The sequence below is a fragment of the Rhincodon typus genome, chromosome 13 (genome assembly GCF_021869965.1).
Source record: "Rhincodon typus isolate 14 chromosome 13, sRhiTyp1.1, whole genome shotgun sequence".
In the NCBI taxonomy this organism is placed as follows: Eukaryota; Metazoa; Chordata; class Chondrichthyes; order Orectolobiformes; family Rhincodontidae; genus Rhincodon; species Rhincodon typus.
In genome coordinates this window covers 61,029,096-61,052,786 of record NC_063344.1, presented here as the reverse complement: position 1 = coordinate 61,052,786, position 23,691 = coordinate 61,029,096, and the positions used below count along the sequence as shown (strand labels likewise).

Genomic DNA, 23,691 nt, shown 5'->3' with positions numbered 1-23,691 from the left:
TTAACTATTAGTTGGGGGTTGGGGAGGGGCATTATCAATGCAGTGGTATTAACCCCACTGATGATGGGTCAGTCTTCCCATCTCAAGCTGGTTCATTCTCCAACCACATTGATTTTTTTTCCATATGAATATAAGCATAAAGTATATTTTAAAAAAAACTCTAGTAGCAGCTTGTTGCTACTGTCATCAACAGGCAGAAAGTAGGCCATGATAGACAGAGCAGCATTACCAATCACTATTTTATTCAAAATATATATGTTCTTCTTGATTGAGATAGTTCATGCATTTGAGAAAAAAAAGTGCACAAATTTGTTTGGATTTTAATCAATCATGTTTATTTGTATGTGGAAGTGGAATTTAGCAAAGAAAATAAATTGGTGTTACATAACCTTTTTTTTAACAATTATACTGTGCCTTTTTCTCTCTTGGTTACCTAGCATTAAGAGCCTACGCGCATTGCCCGTCATTGCCTGTTCAGGCTCAGTTACCTAGCAGCATTTGTTTCACTCCTTTACTGCCGAGCCTCTGAGGAAGCTTGTCGCACTTAGGTCTGTGGAGCAATCCAGTTAAAAGTGATATCTGATCCCGAACTGGTTTGCTGTGTTGCTCCGGGCAGGTACATGCCACCTTGTAGCATCTTCTCTGAAATGGATAAAATGGCAGCTGACTGAAAAACCCGCCACAGACCAGCTCAAATCTTCTGAAAAATTGGATTCAGAGTGCCAGCAAGCTGATACAATTTATTTCATGTTTTATGACGGAAGTTGAAATTCGTATACCGCATTGGAAATGTAACTCATGTAGGATGTTGTTTTGATCCCTTGCAGCTCATCAGCGATGGCAGTGTGGTGTATGCAGAGGCACTCTGGGACCATGTCACTATGGATGTCCAGGAGCTGGGCTTCAAGGCTGGTGATGTCATTGAAGTAGTGGATGCTACCAACAAAGAGTGGTGGTGGGGCAGGATCGCGGACAGTGAAGGCTGGTTCCCTGCCAGCTTTGTGCGGGTAAGGACCATTGCACATAAGGAAAGAAGACTGATAAAACTGGTGTGGGTGGAGGGCCTGCTAAGACAGTGAATTGAACAGTTCTCATGTGACATAGACTGAGGAAGGAGCACAAGCAGCTTAATCTACCAACAGGTCTGCAGTCTGAAGCACTACCTCTGTTTGCATTCATTGCATTCAGTAGTCCACCATTTAATTCCATTTTCTTGTCTGTACGGTTGCCAAGATGCAGATCAAACGGCAATAAATAAAATCCTAAGATACAAGATATTGCACAACCACAGTTCAAAAATAGTTGTTTAAAAAAAACAATTGCTGGAAATTAAGTATCTTTTTTTGAGTATGCAGACATTTAGTATAAACCCAGAAAGATAAGTCCACTGATCCTGTAATCTTGGCAGGGAATATGAATCAACATTCTGATACTGTGCACTTTCCAAATCAAATGGCATTCCTATAGAGGGTTGCAAATTCAGCCAAATTACCCCTCAATGTCATTTCTTGAGATGGCTGAAAGTGTACAATGGATTTCGATCTTATTTGCTACCTAACCTTAACATGCAACTTTTCAATGAATGACCTTCAACAGCACATTGTGTAATTACTGATGTTGAACGAAACTGATTAGGGCAGTTGTATTCCCCAAAACTTGCCTGTATTTCCTACATGCTACAAAATGACAAGTGTAAGTTAATGTTGCTGTTTTATATGCTTTTAAAAAACTTTGGCTGCGGCGAGCAGACATTTTGTTTGATACTGTACCTGATACAAGAGTATGAAGTTACATGTATTGTTTAATGGGCATTACAATCCACATTGATTAAGCCAAACATTATTTGATGTTGAAATGAAAATCTAATTATCCAGTAGATTGAATTTTAAGAATTTCAATAAAATGGTACAGGTGTTGTTTTTATTAATGACTTCAATGTAAATTTAGCAATGTCTAATTAAGATTTGAACTGCGTTAGCTTCAGTGATGCCTCAGAACAGGCCAGTGTGATGCAACATGGAAACTGCTTAGCACAAACCACAGGAAAATCCCAAATGTCCTGAGTGGGACCTCATGAATCTTATTGAGGAACTACCTTAAAATTCAACTTTGATGATGATTTACAGTGGAGATGACTGGCAGGGCACTCGCTCCTTCAGGTTGTCACTGATGGTCGTTGTTCAAGAACAGAAATAGAACTTTAATTTATAGAAGGGCCTTAAATGAAGAACAAAAGGTGCTTTATCATTTTAATCATTTATCATCTCCAGACTAAGCTAAAGAAATTAGTATTGAAAGAAATATCAAAGAGGTGTGGTTTAAAAATGGAGAAATCTTCATAGTCTGAAGGAGGCAATTCAGCAAGGAACCTCATTGACAGAAAGCACACCCAGAAAAGTGGAGTGAAGGGAGAATGAATGACACACTAGAAACTTGACCAATTCAGAAGTAATAGAAGTACTGGAATGAGTTTATTTAGGGCCACTATCCTCAAATATCAGAGTACACAAACAAATCTTGGATCTCGTTATGATTACGGTTCCAGTTGGAAAGAATATAAATTAAGTACATATTTGCTTTTGTTTCTTCTCTCTTTTACTTCTAAAGTTGTGGGTCAACCAGGATGAACCCATGGAAGAATACCCAGTCAGGGTCGAGGACGGAAAACCTGATGATGCCAACAGTGCCAACCGTCGGCTGGCCACAGGCCAATCAAAGAAAGACCAAATGCGGACCAATGTTATCAGTGAGATTATGAGCACCGAGAATGATTATATCAAACATTTGAAGGATATCTGTGAGGTAAGGTTTGGAATAGCATATTAAAAATGTGCCATTCATTTAGGATTTCAGAGAAGATGATTTAAGCCCAGGTATCAGTCCATATTATATTTCTTGTTATGTAGCACCAGTGTATTGTGAGAAATATGGAAACATTGCTTCATGGATTTTCAACCTGTACTTTCTACACAAAAGTTGACATGCAGCAAGTCTAAAGCTTTATTCTCTACCACAGAAAGCTGTGGGGGCCAATTTGTTAGATATATTCAAGAGGGAGCTGGACATGTCCCTTGCAGCTAAAGGGATCAAGGAATATGTAGAGAAAGTGGGAGTGGGATACTGAAATTGCATGATCAGCCATGATCGTATTGAATGGTGGGGCAGGCTCAAAGGGCCAAATGACCTAGTCCGGCACCTGTTTTCTATGTTTCTATTCTAAGTAGTGGTCAGTTTAGGAAATGCGAATGTTAACTTCAGTGAGCAAATGCTGATTCTCTGCAGTTGAAGGCTCTGGATTGCTGTTCAGGGCATTCATCAATCTTTGCAAACCCTGATGTGGGTGACATTAATATGAATATTATCTAAAAGAGGAGCAATGTCTTTCTCCTTGCACTGACCTCATTTCGCCTGGATGAACACCAGTGGTGCTAAGGAAAGTTAAGGAAGAGGTGTGGATTTTTTGTGAACCTGCTCCGATGCAGTGTTACTGCAGTACTAAATATGTCAGAAACTGATTAAACAAAAAAGTTCTCAACGTGGTTGACATTCATTTTCAGAAGTGGGACATTTTAGCTGTGAAGAAAATTTAATTAAAGATGTTTCATTCTGAGCTGAGATTAATTTGATTTCAATTGCAGTAAGCTCCTTAAAGTTCATATCTTGTCTCAATGCTTCAGTGCTCCTCCCAGTTTGTGCACATCTGTCATCTTGAGTTGATTCACAAAATGAGTATATTTTTGCTTCGTTTCTGAAGAAGGGTCCCGACCCAAAATGTCAACTTTCCTGGTCCTCTGATGCTGCCTGACCTGCTGTGTTCCTCCAGCCCCACACTGTGTTATCACTGACTCCAGCATCAGCAGTTCTTACTATCTCTGTGTTCTTGCTTCTCTGTTTTTTTTTCCTGTGGTTCTTTCTGTCCTGAAGGCATATCTGCAGCATAGCCCCAAGGTGTCTAAATAACTCTGATACCTCACCCAATTGCCCAGGACTCATTTTGACAGCTAGCAAATACTGGCTGTTCAACTATAGACGGATCACAGTCAAGCCTGAATTTTCCCTCAGCTCACGTAATCCCAAGAATTTAACTAGTTGCAAATTCCTAGGTAGCCTACCTAGCACTGCTTTGGCTGAGATTTATCAGCAAAACACAAATGAAGAATCAGATTCTGGATCTTGCTGTCCAGCTTATTCCTTAAACATATTGACATGTTGGGCAGAACTTTCCCCTTCCAAAGAGCGAGTAGGGGTGAGTTGGGGGCAGGGGTGGTCAGTGGATCAGTGGAAAGGGTCAATAATCAGGTGCATTGACACTGGAAAATACTCAGCCCATTACCACCATCTCAGATATCAAGTTCTGAGTGTGGGAAGACTCAGATTTGGTCAAATTTCCAACCAGCTGTGAATTAATGCTCTAAAGTTGTAACTTAGTGTCAGGGCCTCCTCATGCCTGGCACGCAGTTATTTCAGCTCCAGGCAGGATGAGGAAATGCCAATTCACTGGTAACCTAAGTGTGGGCAGGCTGCTAGCTTGGGTGGATCAGTGGGCTCTCTCGATCTGCAATAATTTATATAATACTGAGCGATTGGATGGAGGTCAGGCAGATGACACCTGAGAGTCACCTTTTGCCCTTGCTTCTGACCACCTGCCTCTTCTCTCCCTACGATACCAGCCCCAGAAACCCTCACCCATGCATTTTTTTTTTCCCGCCTTCCGTGGGTCTGAGGGGGCGGTGTCTGGGCAGCAATCGTGATGCCGCTGATTTCTGGAGATGTCAGCCTCTGATTGGCCAGCAGCCCCAGACAGACTGGATCGCTGATCCGGTTGTGTAATTCTGACAGAAAACCTGATAGCAGCCAATCAGCTTACTGATTGCTGTTTAATCGGGCAGGCTTTTAGAACAAGATAGGCCTCAGGTTTCTCAAAACAAAAATATCCTGCTTTCACACTTAGTCCATAATGGCAAGATTCCTCCAATTGTTTGGGTGGACCAACTGCACAATGTGAGAATAATCTGCTACTTCCTTTAAATCCTCTACCATGTCCTGATCCTAACCAAGAAACAGGGGGTACCTGGGATCTAGCATCGCTCGTCATCGGAAAGGTTTGTCCAGATGATCTGGCATATAAATTGCCCTTCCTGTATATGGTATTCTATGTTGTTTAATGTTATAGATGAAAAAAAATAGAACTGATAAACTGGCTGACGTGATGTGATCATATCTGGCTGTCTTGAAGTGTAGTGCTTTTTTGAAATCTGAGCAATAATAAAACACTGGCCACATAGAAAATTCTTCAGATGCAACGACACAGCCTGTTGACGTGCATGCAAGGTCTTTCATATGACAATATTAATTAGCACAGTTTGTTCTAGACATTCAATGTGTCTGTGAATTGGGGCTGAGCACTATAATAGACTGAACCAAATATTTGGGAGTTATCCATTAAGCTGCAAGTACATGAGCCATTCTGCTATCTTCCAGCCCTCAGAGCGAAATGTGCAGTAAAACTACACATTTTTCCCACAGGGTTATGTTAAGCAGTGCCGGAAAAGGACAGACATGTTCACAGAGGAGCAGTTACGGACCATCTTTGGGAACATCGAAGACATTTACAAATTCCAGAAGAAATTTCTTAAAGGTCTGGAGAAAAAGTTCAATAAAGATCAACCCCACCTGAGTGAAATCGGTTCCTGCTTCCTTGAATATGTGAGTAGTTTTGACCCTTCCTCTTTCTCTGAGGGGCCAAATGATTTTGTTTTGTCTAAATTTGATTTATTAATAGTAGTTCCAACAGAAGTGTCAGCATCAATTATACTGAAATATAATGAAAAGACAGGAAATAACTTCCATTTAGAGACTTCAGATACTCACAGTCACTGAAGCTCTATTGAACTGTACAACAATAACAATTTCCATTTATATAGCACCTTTTAAATGGTAAAACATCACAAGGTGATCCACAGGGTCAATTATCAAGCAAAGTTTGATAATGAGCCACAAATATTAGAACAAGGATCCAAAAGCCTGTGTAAATGAGACAGGTTTTAGGGAGCATCTTAAAGGAGGACAGAGTGGTAGCAAGGCGAAGGCATTTGGGGAAGAACTTCCAGATAGGGCCCAGGATACGAAAGCTGACAGTAGTGAAGTGAAGAAAATCAGGGATGTACAAGAGGCAAAAATTGGTGATGTGTAGGAATCTTGGAAGGTAGGACTGGAGGAAATTACAGAGATAGGGGAAGGCAGTATAACAGAAGGATTTGAAGACAAGAATGAGAACTGCAAAATTTAGATAGTGAATTTAGGTCAGCGAACCTAGGGCGAGTGGGATTTTACAGCAAGTTAAATATTGGCAATACAGTTTTTGAACGTCTTCTGGCTTACAGAGGCTAAAAGATAATGGACACCTACCAGAAAGCATTGAAGCAGTCAAATGTAATGGTAATAAAAGTATGAATGAGGGTTTCAGTAGCAGATAGCTGAAGAGGAAGCAGAGTCAGGCTGTCATGAAATTGGACAGTCTTGTTTGAGAGAATATGTGGTAGCAAATTGGGCTCAGGATCAAATTAGATGCCATATTGTAAACAGTCTCTAACAGTATCTAAGAATGTTGCCAGGGTTGAAACTTTATGGAATGCTTACAACTGTTTTGAGAAAAAAATGTGACAATCAATTTGAAAATGAAGAGCAATAAAGTAAATGAAGGGATCACATGTTTAGATGTTACATTAGTATAATATATAGGATATCAAAAATGCAGAATGGTTACAGTACAGAAGAAAGCTAATTTCATTATAGCATAAAGGAGTAATCCCATCAATGCTGATTGCCCTAACAACACTGGGCCTTTTTTCATTTGTTTTGAGCAAGGAATTATCTGAGTGTGCTTCTACTTATCTCGCTTTTTTGCTTTACCATTTCTAACCTCTTCTGGTAGAGCTCCTGGGTTATCTAGTGCTTCAGGCCTTGTTGTGATTCGTAGCTTGGGAGTCCACCCTCCTTCATTGAGCAGCCAACATGGAGTTACTTAATTTGAGCTCCACCTCACATGACGTTGCATTGACAGCACATTGACCTAGAGTGCGAGCTGTTCCACCATACTGTGGAAAGAGTACCAGGTGCCTAATCCTACACCCTCCCCTACCTCACAAACATCACCACAACCAATTGAAATCACCAGCCAGCAAAACCCTGGACTAGCTTTTCTCCGCTAACCCTAGCAACACTGAAATCAAATGGAGATCCTGCCTGTGGGTCTGGCTGATATATGTTAACACTGCTTTGTACAGCACTGCAAACCTCAATATCTGCAAGCTGAGGATTTTGTGTTTTGGCGGTATGTGCACACTGGGATGAAAATGGGGCTGGTAACCAAAGTCAACCCAATTCACACAACAGTTTTTGCCCCATGGATCAGTTGCTGACCTTTCTGTGCTGTTTATTCTTTCTAGCAGACAGATTTCCAGATATACTCTGAGTACTGCAACAACCACCCTAATGCTTACACTGAGCTGTCCAAACTCATGAAAATCAACAAGTACGTGTACTTTTTTGAGGCATGTCGCCTGCTTCAGAAGATGATTGATATCTCATTGGATGGCTTTCTGCTCACACCAGTCCAGAAGATCTGCAAATATCCACTTCAGTTGGCAGAGCTGCTCAAGTACACCAATCCAGAGCACAGGTAAGGTCTAAATGACACTGTGCAAATAATCCTCAGAGAGGAAATTAGCACTTAAGGAAACCAGAACACTCATTGAGTGAGCCAAAGTGGAGAATTTCAAATCAAGTAACTGGGTTTTCATTCTCCTGTTGTCAGTCAGAGCTGTACAGATAAACTCACAACCAAAGCCAGAAATTTCAGGTGAACAGCTACTTTCCAAACTCAACATAACTGGCCTGATGCAATTGCACAGAGAAAGAAGAGAATGGGCAGGAGGTCAGATGATTTTGGGCTGGCCTTGTGTACTTTCAATGACACAGTTCAGGAATGACATTGCTTCAGATGAGACAATTGTTTGCCAATGTTGCATTTCACATGCAGAGATGAAAATGGAGAAACACACTCGAAAGTTGGATCACCAAGGTTTTGAACTTCCTTTTTTTTAACTCACAACTGCATGCATTTTGAATTTTGCCCTCTAGCTTCATGTGTGACTAACACTGATTCTGACTGGAGACCAATTTGGGAAGTGTGACACCTCATCCAGGATTTTGCCAGCACACTGGAGATAGGCTGGAAGGTGGGAGACACAGGAAAACACATTGAGAAAGAAGCGTGACATAGTCATGCAACCACACCATTCTCCCAGTGGCAGGAAATGTTGAGGCCTGACCTGAAGTGAAAAGCCAAATTAAATAATTAAAATAGCATGTCCCTTTGATGAGTGTGGAGGCCACTATGTGAGGTGGTCTTCTTGTTGTTTCTGGGATTGGTGGGAGATCAGGGTCCGGGTTTTACTAAAGGATGCCTCCTTGGTGACAATAGTTCTATTGTCACTGCTGGCTCCTATTAGGAGAGGCAATAGTCTAGTGGTATTCTCACTAGCCTATTAATCCAGAGACTCAGGTAATGTTCTGAAGACCTGGGTTCAAATCCCACCATGACAGATGGTGGAATTTGAATTTGGTTTTTGAAAAAAAGTCTGGAATTAAGAGTCTACTTATGATAATGAAACTCTTGTCAATTGCTGAAAAAGCTTATCTGGTTCACTATTGTCCTTTAGGGAAGGAAAGTGTCATGCTTATGCAATCGGTCCTATATGCGACACCAGACCCACAGCAATGTGATTGACTTGTAACTGCCCTTTGGGCAATTACGGTTGGGAAATAAATGCTGGTCTGGTCAGTGACATCCACATCCCATGAATGAATAAAAAATAAGTACCAGGGCCTACCTGTCTGATCCTGGCAGTGGAATAAATTTATATCATCCCTGTACGGGTGCCTCAAATCTTTCCCCTTGCAGCCTCAGCAATAGCCATCTCTATTGGATGACTGATCCAGCAGTTTTGAGAGCTAGATGCCATCTAGAATTGAATACAGGCTTGGTGATGGTCTCCTAATTGACCATGTGGTCCCATTGCCCTCCCATACAGGCTCCAGATCTGCAATTGGGCCCAATGTCAGGACTTATCCTGATCTTTGAATCCATTAGGACAAATATTTTCTTGAATGGAAAGAGACAAGGGAATGTGGAAGAACAATTGGATTTGGGTGTATACTAACTAATTAAATGCTGGTGTCAATCAAAAAGGCTGATGGAAAATTGAATCAAATCTTGAAAGTGTGCAAAAGTGTGGGCGTTACAGCTCAGTTATAATGTTTGAGGTGTAATTAAATTGAGGTGTTTAAATTGTTAATATAATTCAATAGGGTGGATAAAGAGAATTTGGTTCTTGTACTACAGAATCCAACAAAAGGATGTATAACTCTCCAATCAGAGCTCTGCGCAAAATTAGGCAGCGCTATTTCAAACAATGGGCAGTAGAAATTTTGAACTTTCCAAAACGTTATGGATGCAAGGTCGATTGAAACTCACAAGGCTGTTGTCAATAAATTTTTACTTTGTAAAAAATATCAAGAGATATTATGTAATGTCAGATGAATGAACTTGAATTATAGATCAGCCATAATCAAATTGAATGATATAACAGACTGAAAGAGTTGAATGGCCTATTCATGTTCTTCGTAATTATTTGGATCATGTGGTTCATTAACGCAAATGGATTAAAGAAGCCACATTTCAGTGCTAAATACTGGTGACTAACACAGACCTGTTGGTTCACAGACATCCAAGTAATACTGTTGTGGTTAAACATGGGATCTATGTACAGACTGAGAAACAGAGGGGAAGAAGGTATAGAGGAGATGTGAGGAATAAGTTTTTCATCCAGAGGGTGGTGGAAATCTCGAACTCACTGTCTGTATGGGTGGTAAAGGTAGAAACCTTTGTAACATTTAAGAAGTATTTAAATGTGTATTTGTGATGCCAAGGCATACAAGGTTGTGGATCAATTGCTGAAAAATGGGATTAGAATAGTTAGGTGGTTGATTTTGACTGGTGCAGAGATGATGGGCCAAAGGTCCGAGAGCCTTTTTTCTGTTCTGTAGATCTCTGTCTTTATGAGGTATTTATAAACAAAACTTGTCGAGAGATGGTAGGAACTGCCGATGCTGGAGAATCTGAGATAACACAGCATGGAGCTGGATGAACACAGCAGGCCAGGCAGCCTCAGAGGAGCAGGAAAGCTGACGTTTCGGGTCTGGACCCTTCTTCAGAAATAACTTGTCGAGTCTGTTTCTCTGTGTCCATAGGCTCAGGCAATCTCTAAATTTCTTGTGCATACAGTTGATAATAGGATGAAAAAATCTCAAATTCCTCAATATGGACATCCCTCATCATGTGCTGTAAAGAAAGGTTGGATAGGCTGGGCTATTTTTCACTGGGAGGTGACCTTACAGAACTTTATAAAATCATAAGGGGTATAAACGGGGTTAATGGTAGGTATCTTTTCCCTAGGATGGGGGCATTTCAAGATCAGGGCACATTTTTAAGGTGAAAGGACAGAGATTAAAAAAGATATGAGGGGCAAATTGTTTGCACAGAGGGTAGTTTGTGTATGATGTGAGCAGAATTACAACATTTAAAAGATATTTGGATAAGTGCATCGATAAGAAAGTGTTGGAAGGATATGGGCCAGAAGGTAGGTGGGACTAGTGTAGTTTGGGATTATGTTCGGCATGGACTGGTTGGACCAAAGGGTCTGTTTCTGTGCTGTATGACGCTATGATGTGTACAAAAATGGAATAGTATTTCAGGAAAGTGGAACCATCGTAAATCACAGAAACACACTATAATGAAAGGCAAGACCTTAATTCCTGAACCTAGAACCTGAATTGGTTGCATTATCATACTCATGCAGTTGTCAAAACAAAAGCAATCAAAATAATTTTGTATGATTTAGAATGTTTTATTATCCTGCTATGTATGGTTCATAGATTGCAAAGTTGAAACAGGTGGAAGAAAAGAAACAATATAACTACTGGCAGCACAGATGGCCTCACACAAATAAAGTGATTTACACCAGATCAACGAGGTGGCAGTTTTCCATTGAAATCATTCAGATTGTATTTGCACAGGGTTTGCTTCTATTATCGTGTATCTATTCCCTCCTGTAGTATATGATCATTAATATCTTTCATCCAGAGATTACAATGATGTGGAGGCTGCGTTGAATGCCATGAAGAATGTTGCCAAGTTGATTAATGAGCGCAAGAGGCGGCTGGAAAACCTCGACAAAATTGCCCAATGGCAGAGTTCAATCGAGAATTGGGAGGTAGGAGCCTGGACCCTGTGCGTCATCATCACACATTTTGTTTATGTGTGATCAGTAGATTTAGCTTAATTTTCTCTTACTGGAAGCATACATTGTTTTCTTTCATGTTTGCATTCTTTTGTTTTGCTTAACTCCATGGTTATTTGGTTATTTAGTCCAAGCTGACTATACCGGATCCAGTTCTCAGCTGAAGCTGTTCACTCTAACCCATTTGCCTATCCTTTCTCGATACCATTTCTTGATCAAATATTTATTGATTTTCCTCTTATATGCTGTTGGAGTTTCTACAAAAGTTGCCCTGTGTGGTAAAGCATTCTATGATCCACTATACTTCTCAGTGCTTATAACTTGTCCTTTTCTTGTGTCAGTGATAAACTGAATTTAAAGGCTAGATTGCCCACTGGGAAACTGGGTCAGACCACAAGAAGTAAATATATTTAATGGCAAGCCTAGCACCAGCTCACTGATCGCATCTCAATTTTGCTTCTTCTGTGCAGCCAACACATACTACTCCTGGTGTGGGAGTAGAGTGGCAGCTAGTGGGAGATCATGACTGTACACCACATAGAGTACTAACATGGGTAGGCCTTGGCCTTTGCTGAGAACTGGATTCTTTATTGGGAAAATCCTGACAGGAATCCAGTGTGAATACATCCAGTGACGTTCAGCCCAAGGAATCAATTCATGGCTATATTGTCGATGTAAGATTGTGAGGAAGTCAGCTACTCTAACCAAGGAAGAAACTGCCACATTTGTCTCCTTCTCATTAATTCATGTACTTAGTGAAACAGTTTTTCATAATTGCCATGACAAGACTTTTCAAAATTTTGCTACCTCTTTGCCAGTGATTTTAAAAGAATATTTCACTTTTTTTTCTCATAACTAAACTCCTGAGAAATCCACATAAATACAGATTCCATTTATCTCATATGGAGTAGATAATCAATGCTTTTAAGTAAGATTGGACACTGCCTGTTTTTGAGTTAAGCAGTTTAATTTTTCCAGTAGTCTGCCTGGAGCTTCTCACCGTACAAACTTGATGTGTGAAGATTGGCAAAGTAAAAAACCATATATTCTCCCATTATGTCATGGAAAATTATTTATTAAAGGTTTTCAGTGAATTTGCATTAAAACCCACCTGGTCTAACCATTCTGGAGTCCTGGGACTTGGGAGTAAAAAGTAGAAACCTATATGGCACTCCCTAAGTCGTGATAGCTAGCAGTCAACAATTCTATCTTTCTCTTCAATGCCAACATGTGAAGCACACAAAAGTTCTTCTGATTGTTTTGATGAGACCGCAAACATACCAACACTCATTTGGAGGTTTAAATTAAGTAACACCAAAAGATTTTTCTCCAATTTCCACAGCTTATGCAGCCCACCTGCAACACTGATAATACTCCAATGTAAGAAACAAAGCTCCTTGCATGATGGAGTTGATTTAGATTGTAGACTTGCTCGCTGAGCAAGTGTGTTTTGTTGTAGGTGTTTTGTCACCCTGCTAGGTAATGTCATCAGTGCGCCTCTGGTGAAGCGTTGGTGTTCTGTCCTGCTTGTTATTTTTATGCCTCAGTTTGCTGGGTGGTTGGCATCACTTCTGGTTTTGTTTTTTGGGTCCAGTTCAATGTGTTTGTTGACAGAATTCCGGTTGAAATGCCAGGCCTCCAGGAATTCCCTGGCATGTCTCTGTTTGGCTTGTGCTATATTGGACGTGTCGTCCCAGTCGAGTTCGTGTCCTTCTTTGTCCATGCGTATTGAAACCAGTGAGAATTGATTGTGCCTCTTGGTGGCCAGCTGGTGTTCGTATATCCTTATTGTCAGTTTTCTTCCAGTTTGGCCTATGTAATGTTTCTCACAGTCCTCGCATGGTATTTTGTATATTATGTTAGTTTTATTAGTTGTGGGTAGGGGATCCTTTACGTTCATCAGTAGCTGTCGCAGGGTGGTTGTTGGTTTGTGGGTTATCCTGATACCTAGGGGTCTGAGTAGTCTTGTGGTCTCTCTGATATGTCCCTGATGTACGGTAGGGTGACTAGTGTGTCTGGCTGTGTTGTGTTTTCTTGTTGTGGTCTGTCGCGGAGGTAACGGCGGATAGTGATTTTTGGATGTCCATTCCTTTTAAAAACTCGTTCAAGTGCTCCTGTTCTGCTTTGCGCAATTCCGGGTTGCTGCAATGTGTTGTGGCCTGTTTGAATAATGTCCTGGTGCAGCTCCGTTTATAGGTGTTGGGGTGGTTGCCGGTGTAATTAAGGATCTGGTCCATATGTGTGGTCTTTCTGTATACGCTCGTATGGAGTTCCCTGTTGTTCTAACGTTCTACCGTTATCTCTAGGAAGGGTAGTGAGTTATTGTTCTCTTCTTCTTTTGTGGATTATATTCCGGTGAGGATGTTGTTTATGTGTCGGTGGGTTTCTTTTAGTCTTGTGCATTTGATAATCCTGAGGGTGTCATCTACGTACTGGACCCAGAGTTTGGGTTGTATAGTGGGAGCGTTGTCCATTCTAACCTTTGCATTACTGCCTTTGCAATCAGTCTTGATATTGGGGATCCTGTTGGGGTGGTTTGTTGATTTGTTTGAATATACGGCCATTGAAGGTGAAGTGGGTCATTGGGCACAGATCCAGCAGTTTCAGGGTGCTGTCTTGTTGATGCTATTGGTGTCGTGGGGTGCCTGCCTTCCTGATTCATCCAGCAGTGTGGCAATTGTCTCTTTGGCTCGGTCGATGTTTATGGATGTAACTAGTGCTGTTACTTTGAAGGACAACATCATCCTCTTCTATTTGGGGTCCTTGATAATGTTGAGGAATTCTTGGGAGAAGTGGATGGAGTGCATAGTGTTGTCAACTAAGTATTTCAGTTTCCGTTGTAGTTCTTTGGCTAGTCTATATGTTGGTGTGCCTGGTAGTGATACAATGGGTCTGAGGGGAGCCCCTGGCTTAGGTACCTTGCAGGGTCCATAGAAGCAGGGTGTGTTGGATCCCTCTGGATTCATTTCTTTTGGTAGCCTGTCTTGCTGATATCTCTTGAGTTGTGTAATTTCTTCAGGGTTGTTGTAATCTGGCTTTCTAACTGTGGTGTTGGGTCTATTGCAATCTGTTGGTAGGTGTCAGAATCTGCTAGTAGTGCGTTAGCTTTTTTGATGTATTGGGCTCTATTAAGGATTACTGTCATGCGTCCTTTGTCCACCGGTAAGATTACAATGTTTCTGTCTTTCTTGAGTCTTTCCAGGGCTTTCTTCTCTTCTGTGTTAAATGTGTTCCACTTACCTTTTCTGCTCAGTGTTGGGACTATCATCTGTCTGATGGTCTGATGTATTTCCTTTGTGAGCCTGTTGTTCTTTAGTGTCAATTCCAGTGTAGCCAGGAAGTCAGTTTTTTTAGCGTCTCTGTATTACAATTCAGTCCACGTATTAGGATGGTCTTCTCAGTGTCTGTAAGTGGTTGGTCTGAGATGTTCTTGATCCATGTTTCTGTGTTGTCCATATCGTTGTTGTGGGTGAGTTTGGAGAGTTTTCCTTGTAGGGCTATTCTTGTTCTGGTCTTTTGTTGTTGTATGGTGATTGTATGGAGATGATTTAGTTTGCATCTGGTTAAATACTTGCCTTAACTTTTAAATCTCCTACACCTACATTCTGACAAGGAAATGGAAGGTGCGGTGTTGCGTTAAGAAATTCAGTTTCATTGCTGAAAATGGCCAGCACTTGAAGTGATATAATACTTGTTCTAGATCATTAGCACAATGCTCTATTTTAAGAAGAGTGCTTGTTTGGGTGTGTTCAAATCTAATTTCTTATACCATGATAGATGCACCTTTCTGTTGCTTAATGTGCTAAATGCTTGGAAGCTACAATAAAATAAAACATATTTTGTTAATTCCACAATTCATTGCTGGTTATGCAATTACCATGTAGCAGCAGGGAGGCGTAACTAACACCACTCAATAACAATATAAATCTTCCAGAGATAAATGACCTACAGAATGTGCTTGAGCATGTAATTTAGTTTCAGGGTGCAGGAAATTGATCACTGAAAAAAAATGTTATTGATTTGTAATGCTGATAAATGAGAGCCCTGCTGGCAGGTAAGTGGTATTGATTACGGAGGAGTTGGCACATCTTTCCAGCATTTTTAACATGATGCATGTGATTTCAATTTTACATTGTGGCCGAATGGGACGGCATGAGTGAAGTGCCAGCTCTTATGCAAAATGCTCACTTTAGCGGCAACTGAAAGATAATGATTCAGCAGTTGTGACTGATGATCTAAAGTAGGGCATTAAGCCAGATGGTGCAAGCAACTAAAGGACGTTTACTCTGAAAAACCCATTACGCTTTAAAAACATCCCTACTCTCTTCCAATTTTAACTTAGCATGAACTGTGATATGATCACTGGAACAATACATTCGGTTGAAGAAAGGCTGCATATTTTCCCCACCCCACCCAAATCAACTTTACAGTTTGGAACAAAAACAAAGTTGCTGGAAAAACTCAGCAGGTCTGGCAGCATCTGTGAAGGAGAAAACAGAGTTAACGTTTCGGGTCCGGTGACCCTCAGAACAGTTCTGAGGAAGGGTCACCAGACCCAAAACGTTAACTCTGTTTTCTCCTTCACAGATGCTGCCAGACCTGCTGAGCTTTTCCAGCAACTTTGTTTTTGTTCCTGATTTACAGCATCTGCAGTTCTTTCGGTTTTTATCAACTTTAAAGTTTAGTGACACAACAAAGTTGCTTCATTTCTGAGGGGCACTTACAATTTTTGTATCATTTCTGACAGTTTTTAATACTGTCATAAACAGTATGCATTCCATCATATTGTATGTTGGAGGCACAAAGGCTAAGTAATCCTATTTATGAGGGATCTCTCGCAAAGCATTTCAAAATGATCCTTACCAGATCTTCCTTTCCTTCTCTAGGGTGAAGATGTTTTGGCCCGAAGCTCAGAGCTCATCCATTCTGGTGAATTAACAAAGGTCTCCCAACCTCAAGCCAAGAGCAAACAGCGAATCTTTTTCCTCTTTGACCATCAGGTGGTCTTTTGCAAGAAGGTAAAAAATGTCATCTGTTATATGTTAGCCTTCACACTTTTTTGAATTTCTTACAGAGATCATCTCAGCAATTTAGAACGAAAGGAATTACCTCATGAGAAAAGATCAAGGTCTATCCAGGTTCCCTCCCATCATCCTGGTTGTCAAGTGAAACAATGATATTTGCAGAATTGTTACAGCAAAAAAGGAGGCCATTTGGCCTATTCTGCCTGCACTGGTTCTATTACCTAGTGCCAAATTCCTGCCTTTTCCCCTTATCTCTGCACAGCATTTCAATCCAAATAATTATCCAGTGCCCTCTTGAATGATTCAATTGAACTTGCTTCTACCACGTTTCCAGGCAGTGCATTCTGTACCCTAACTACTTTCTGTGTGAAAAAGCATTCTCGTTTCTCAAATCACCTTTGCTTCTTTGGCATATCACTTTAAATCTATGCTGTCTCAGTCTTTTTTTTTTTAAACAAGTTGGAACAGCTTTTTCTTATCTACTCTGTCCAGCCCATTCATTATTTTGAGGACCTCTGTCAAATCTAAAATCTCTATCAAATCTAATTGCTGGTTATTTAATCACTAGCTAATCAATAGCAGCTAATCACTATTGGTTAGGGTCAGACATAAGGCAAAGAAAACTGGTGTCAATGCAGTATCGAGCTGGAGAACACGGCAAGTCAAGCAGCACCAGAAGATAAGACCCAAAACATCGACTTTCCTGTTCCTGTGGCACTGCCTGACCTGCCGTGCTCCTCCAGCTCCACACTGCATTAACTCTGACCCAACATCTGCAGTTATTGCTATCTTTGCAAAGAAAACCAGAATGTGTATAAGACTACAGACCTAAAATCCTTTTCTATATAGCCGTACTACAGTAAAGAAGAAAGGACATGCTTTGATATTGCATGTTTCATGTCCTCAAGATGCACCAATGTGCTCCACAGTCAAATAATACTTTGGAACTGGTGTAACAGCTAATTTGAATTGATTTATTACTGTCTGGAGTACAGTGAAAAGTATGGTCTTAGATGCTTTACAGGCAGATCGTACTCAACAAGTGCATCAGGGTAACAGAACAGATACAATGCAGGATACAATGTTACAGCTGCCGAGAAGGTGCAGAGAGAGATTAACATTAGCATCTCAGCATAACCACTAAGGTCCACAATCCATCAGGCAAGCACTGCACTGATTTGTGATCTGGGGAAACTGGAATATAATGGCAACCAAAGTTGCTATTCAATCCAGGCCAGTAAAGCAAGGCACAAAAGTGTGGTATTAACGAGAATGATGGTCAGCTGATCAGTAAAAGTCTCAGCGGGAAACTTGCTCAGAACACAGTTTCACTGATTGCACCATAATAGCACTGCTTACTACTGAATGCCTAAAGGGATGGATATGAAAAAGTGCCACAAAAACATATGAAATAGATTTTCTGTCAGTTTTAATATTACTGAGAAGTTTACAGAATCACAGAATTGTTATGACACAGAAGGAGACCATTGAGCCCATTGTGTCTGCACAAGCTGTCTGACCATTTTGACTTAGTGCCAGACTCCTGCCTTTTATTGTTTCTGTTTAAATAATCATCCAATATCCTCTTGAATGCCTTGGTTGAACATTTCTCAAACACGTTTCCAGGCAGGGCATTCTAAACCCAGATCAGCTGCTGTGTGAAAATGTTTTTCTCGTCTTTGTAATTGCATCTTTTGCAAAACACTTTAAAAATGTGTTCTTAACCCATTTATAAACAGGAACGTTTTCTCCAATCTACTCTTCCTGACAAGACATGATTTTGAAAACTTATATCAGGTTGCTCCTTAACCTCTCCTAAATAAACAGACCAAACTACCTTCATGGCTGAAGTATCTCATTCTTAGAGCCATTCTCTTCTGCATTCTTGCCAGTGTATTTGCATCCTTCATACAGTGTGGTGCCCAGGACTCAGTACAACACTTCAGCTGAGGTCAAACCAGTGCCCAAAGTGGGTTGAGCATGACTTCCCTGCTGTTGTTGTACTCTATGCCCCTATTAATGAAGGCTAGAATGCTTAGCCAAAAATGCCACCATCAAACCTATTCTTTGTTCCTATCTTTTCTAACCGGGAATATTCACACCAGTATTGTCCTCCTTGAGGCAGGTATCTGATATACCCACAGCATCATCATCCCAAAAGGCAAACTGTGCCAGTAACCCCCAGACTTATTAACTATACTCTGCACATTCACATACATGTAACATAACCTTGATTTTTTTTATTCACTCGTGGAATGTGGACGTTGCTGATTGACCTGCATTAATTGCCTGTCCCTTGTTGCCCTTAAGAAGTTGGTGGTGAGCTGCAGTCCTGAACTGCTGCAGTCCACATGCTATAGTTGAACCACATGCCCTTGAATGTCAAGGGCAGAGACTAGATTGTCTATTTTTGGAGATGGTCATTGCATGGTATTTGTATGGCGCAAATGTCACTTAACAAAATCCTTAAGGCCTTGTTAGGTAACATTCGTGCCATATAAATGCCACACAATGATCATCTCCAAGAAGAGACAATCTAATCATCATCCCTTGACATTCAATGAGTTACAGTCACTGAATCCCCCATTAATCAACATCCTGAGGTTACCATTGACCAGAAACTCAACTGAGCTCATCGCGTAAACACTATGGCTGCAACAACAGGTCAGAGGCTCAAATACTGGAGTGAGTAACTCACCTCCTGACTCCCCAGTGCCTATCCACTATCTGCAAGGCACAAGTCAGGAGTGTGATGGAATACTCCCCACTTGCCTGGATGGGTGTAGCTCCAACAACACTCAAGAAGCTTGATACCATCCAGGACAAAGCAGCCACTTGATTGGTGGTGAGCTACCCTCTTGAACTGCTACAGTCCACATGCTTAGATTGATCCTTAGGGAAGAAATTTCTGGATTTTGACCCAGCAACACTGAAGGAACGGCCTTATGTTTCGAAATCAGGATGGTGTGTGGCTTGGAGGGGAACTTGCAGGTCGTGGTTTTCCCATGTATCTGCTGCCCTTGTCCCTCCAGATGAAAGTGGTCATGGATTTGGAAGGTGCTGTCTAAGGATCTTTGTGAATTTCTGCAGTAAATCTAATTGTTGGTACACACTGCTGCTATTGAGTGCCAGTGGAGGAGGAAGCAGATGTTTGTGGGCGTGGTGCCAATCTAGCAGGTTGCTCTGTCCTGGATAGTGTCAACTTCTTGAGTGTTCTTGGAGTTACACTCATCCAGCAAGTGGGGAGTGTTCCATTATGCTCCTGACTTGTGCCTTGTAGATAATGGACGGGCTTTGGGGAGTCAGATGTGAGTTATTCACCGCTGTATTCCTAGTCTCTGAACTGCTCATGTAGCCACAGTATTTATATGTGAGTACGGTTGAGTTTCAGGTCAGTGGTAACCCCCAGGATTCAGTGATGGTAACACCATTGAATGTCAAGGGCCGGTGATTAAATTGCTTTGTGCTGAAGGTGGCTATTGCCTGACATTTGTGAGGTGCAAATAACACTTGCCACTTTTCAGCCCAATCCTGGATATTGACCAGATCTTGTTGCATTTCAACATGGATTGCTTCAGTATCTGAGGAGATGCGAATGGTGCTGAACATTGTGCGATCATTGGCACACATCTCCACTTCTGACCTTATGATGGAGGGAAGGTCATTGATGAATTAGCTGAAGATGGCTAGGTCTAGGATACTACTATGAGGAACTGCCGCAGAGATATCCTATAGCTGAGATGACTGACCTCCAACAACCACAAACCTATTCCTATGTGCCAGGTATGCCTCCACCAGCAGAGACTTTGTCCCCCTGATTCCCATGGATTCCAGTTTTGCCAGGGCTCCTTGGTGCCACTCAGTCATCTGCAACCTTGTTTTCAAAGCTACCACTCTTAATTCATCACTGGAATTCAGTTCTTTTATCGATGTTTGAACCAAGGCTGTATTGAGGTCAGGAGCTGAGTGGCTCTGGAAGAACCCAAACTGGGCGTCACTCAGCAGGTTATTGCTGAGCAGGTGCTGCTTGATAGCACTGTTGATGATAACTTCCATCACTTTACTGATGATCAAGAATAGACAGATGGTACGGTAATTGGCCTGGTTGCATTTGATCTACTTTTTGTGTGCAAGACAAACCTGGGAAATTTTCCACAGTGTCAAGGAGATGCAAGTGTTGTAGCTAAACTGGAAGAGCTTAGCTAAGGGTGTGGCAAGTTCTAGAGCACAAGTCTTCAGTACTGTTGCCGGAATGAAGTCAGTGCCCAAAGTCTTTGCTGTATCCATTACCTCCAACCATTTATTGATATCACATAGAATGAATTGAATTGGCTGAAGACTGGCATCTGTCATGGTGGGGACTACTGGAAGAAGCTGAACTGGATTGTCCACTCGGCATTTCTGGCTGAAGAAGTTTCAGCTATATCTTTTACACTGATCTGCTGGGCTCTTCCATCATTGAGAATGGGGATATTGAGCCTCCTCTTCCAGTGAATTTATAATTATCCACCGTTCATGAATGGGTGTGGCAGGACCAGACGGCTTAGATCTGATCCATTAGTTATGGGATGACTTAGTTCTGTCTGTCCCTTGCTGTGGCTTCACCAGTTGACACCTCATTTTTAGCTATGTCTGTTGCTGCTCCTGGCATGCCCTCTTTCACTCTTCATTGAATCAGGGTTGATCCACTGGTTTGATGGTAATAGTTGAATGGGGGATATGTCAGACCACGCGGTTGTAGATTTTGTTGGAATACGTTTCTGCTGCTGTTGATGGCCTACAGTACTTCATGGATGCCCGGTCTTGAGTTGCTAGATCTGTTTGGAGTGTGTCCCATTTAGCACAGTGGTAGTGCCACACAACACGATGGAGGGTATTCTCAATGTGCAGGCATGACTTCTCCCGGAGGATTGTGTGCAGTCATTCTGGTTCCCACAGCCGAGTTGAGTTTGTTTAGACCCTCCCATCAGCAAGTTATTATGACCTATCGTAATCAGGATGCTCTTACGCTGTTGATGTTTGACAATTACATTGAAGAAGTGCCTTTAAATGTCTACCTGTTCTGCTTTATCCAGTTAGTTCTGTAGAACCGGTATGTTTAGTTGATCAGGCTTCAAGTTCTGAAATTTCCATTGAAAACCTTTACTCCTGTCAACAAACTTCTTCTTCCTTAAAATCCTCCTTGAAATCTGTCTCTTTGGCCAGATTTTTAGCCACCATTCATGGCATTTACAGCTTTATTTTGACATTTATTTGTAAGTGCCTTGGAACATGTTTCTGTTTTAAAAGTGCTTTACAAACTAGAAGCTGCTGTTTTTATTGTAGTACAGTAAAGTGCACTGACTCTTCTTTGTGAAATATGTTGAAATTCTAATATTATACAGGGTGAATGGGTCATAATCTGTTCGGTTTTATAATGTGGCACTTTCATAGGACCTCCTGCGTCGTGACATCTTGTACTACAAAAGCAGGATTGACACAGACAGCATGGAAGTGGTGGATGTCGAAGATGGGAAGGACAAGGACTTCAACATCAGTGTCAAGAACGCATTCAAACTTCAAAACAAGTTCACAAATGAGGTCCACTTGTTCTGCGCAAAGAAGTTGTCGGTCAAGGAACGTTGGCTTCAAGCCTTTGAAAATGAACGAAAACAGGTTCAACTGGACAAAGAGACAGGTAAAAGTCTTGTTTTGGCAGGATGAAACAATGTTACTGAGGCTACTGGTGTCAGCTGTCCATCTCCTTGAATATGAATTCTAAAATACCAGCTATGCACATGCCACCATTAGTGTGCCTTTCTGTTTCTTCATTCATGGGATGTGGTTCTCTCCGGTTAGGCCAGCAGTTATCACCCAGTTCATGAGAAGGCAGTGGTCATCTGTCTTCTTGAATTACTACAGTTCATGTGGAGTAGTTCCATCTGCAGAGCTGTTAGGACAGAAAAGTATTCTGCCTGGCACGCAATATCGTTTTCCACAAATGTCAGGAGGCATTATTCCCTGCTGACTCACACCTCCTCCTCCTCCCGCCTCCCCCTCCCCCCCTGCTGGAGTTGCTGCTGTGCTGTAGTGTGCACCTCTCCCTTCCCAACTGGCCTTTACACCATATCATTTGTTAGGCTTCAGCTCAGAGTGCGATAGATTAATATATTTATACTGACAGAGCAATTGGTTGTTAACCATCTGAGGGGAGATAATAAGACATGACCCCTGAGTATTTATGCTGGCTGAATATAACTGCAGCTGAGGGCCTTGTGGTGCAGTGGTACTGTCCCTACCCCTGAACCAAAAGACCTGGGTTTAAGTACCACCTGATCCAGAGGTGTGTAATGACATCTCTGAACAGGTTTAATAGATTAAATTTAAAAAAAAGTAAAATATTATCACTGCAGCTAGTGTGAAGCCACTTTACAGAAAGGATCTCAAACGACCCATTAAATAGTCCTCAGTTGTATGTTATTAGAGAGCTGGGAGGATGGTTTGTTCTGCACACACGCACTCAAGCATGCATACACCTCCAGGTTGTCAATGACAGAGTGATAGAAAACAACAGTGTAGCTTGGAAATAGCAATTTGCTCATTCTAGAGTGCTGCATTAGTGCATAAGCATCTGAAAGTAACACTGTAAAACATTGAGATAACAAGATGTAGAGCTCGATGAACACAGCAGGCCAAGCAGCATCAGAGGAGCAGGAAAGCTGACGTTTCGGGTCTAGACCCTTCTTCAGAAAATGAAGGGCCTCGGCCTGAAACATTAGCTTTCCTGCTCCTCTGATGCTGCTTGGCCTGCTGTGTTCATCCAGCTCCAGACCTTGTTATCTCATATTCTCCAGCATCTGCAGTTCCTACTATCTCTCACAGTAAAACATTCCACAGCTGGGTTCAACCTTGAGCAATTGTGATGGCCTCCTAATTATTCCTCATGGAAATGCCACACTCCACCACAGATGAATCAGTCTCTGAGCTGTTACCAATACCACTGAGATCCCTCATTAATATAATTGTGTTGTTTTGTTTTTCATTCACGAAACGTCAGTTTTGTTTTTCAGAATTAACACTTCGACATGTATTTCACATTGTTCGCTTGCCTTCCACAGACTCTGTCCATCGTTATTGAATGGGACATGTTTGATCTGACAATTGTGCTCATATGTGATATTATGCTTTTTCTCAAGGCTTTGCTATCACAGAAGTTCAAAAGAAACAGGCCATGATGAACGCAAAAAAATCACATCCGACTGGGAAGCCTAAAGGTGACTTTTCCAATTTAATAAAGTAATTACTGCATAGTCACGTATGAAACA

At 41.4% G+C, this 23,691-nt stretch overlaps 1 protein-coding gene across 1 annotated transcript in view; it reads left to right on the top strand.

The window, feature by feature from the left end:
- The first annotated feature begins 516 nt into the window (after positions 1-516).
- LOC109938027 (rho guanine nucleotide exchange factor 4) overlaps positions 517-23,691 on the top strand; it is a 41,406-nt gene continuing 18,231 nt past the window's right edge. The window contains exons 1-9 of the mRNA XM_020536503.2: positions 517-616; positions 828-1,007; positions 2,608-2,802; positions 5,527-5,706; positions 7,449-7,681; positions 11,207-11,336; positions 16,250-16,381; positions 21,821-22,064; positions 23,563-23,640. Of these exons, the coding sequence (XP_020392092.1) occupies positions 882-1,007; positions 2,608-2,802; positions 5,527-5,706; positions 7,449-7,681; positions 11,207-11,336; positions 16,250-16,381; positions 21,821-22,064; positions 23,563-23,640 (1,318 nt within the window). The 5' untranslated portion in view covers positions 517-616; positions 828-881. The remainder of the gene's footprint in view (positions 617-827; positions 1,008-2,607; positions 2,803-5,526; positions 5,707-7,448; positions 7,682-11,206; positions 11,337-16,249; positions 16,382-21,820; positions 22,065-23,562; positions 23,641-23,691) is intronic.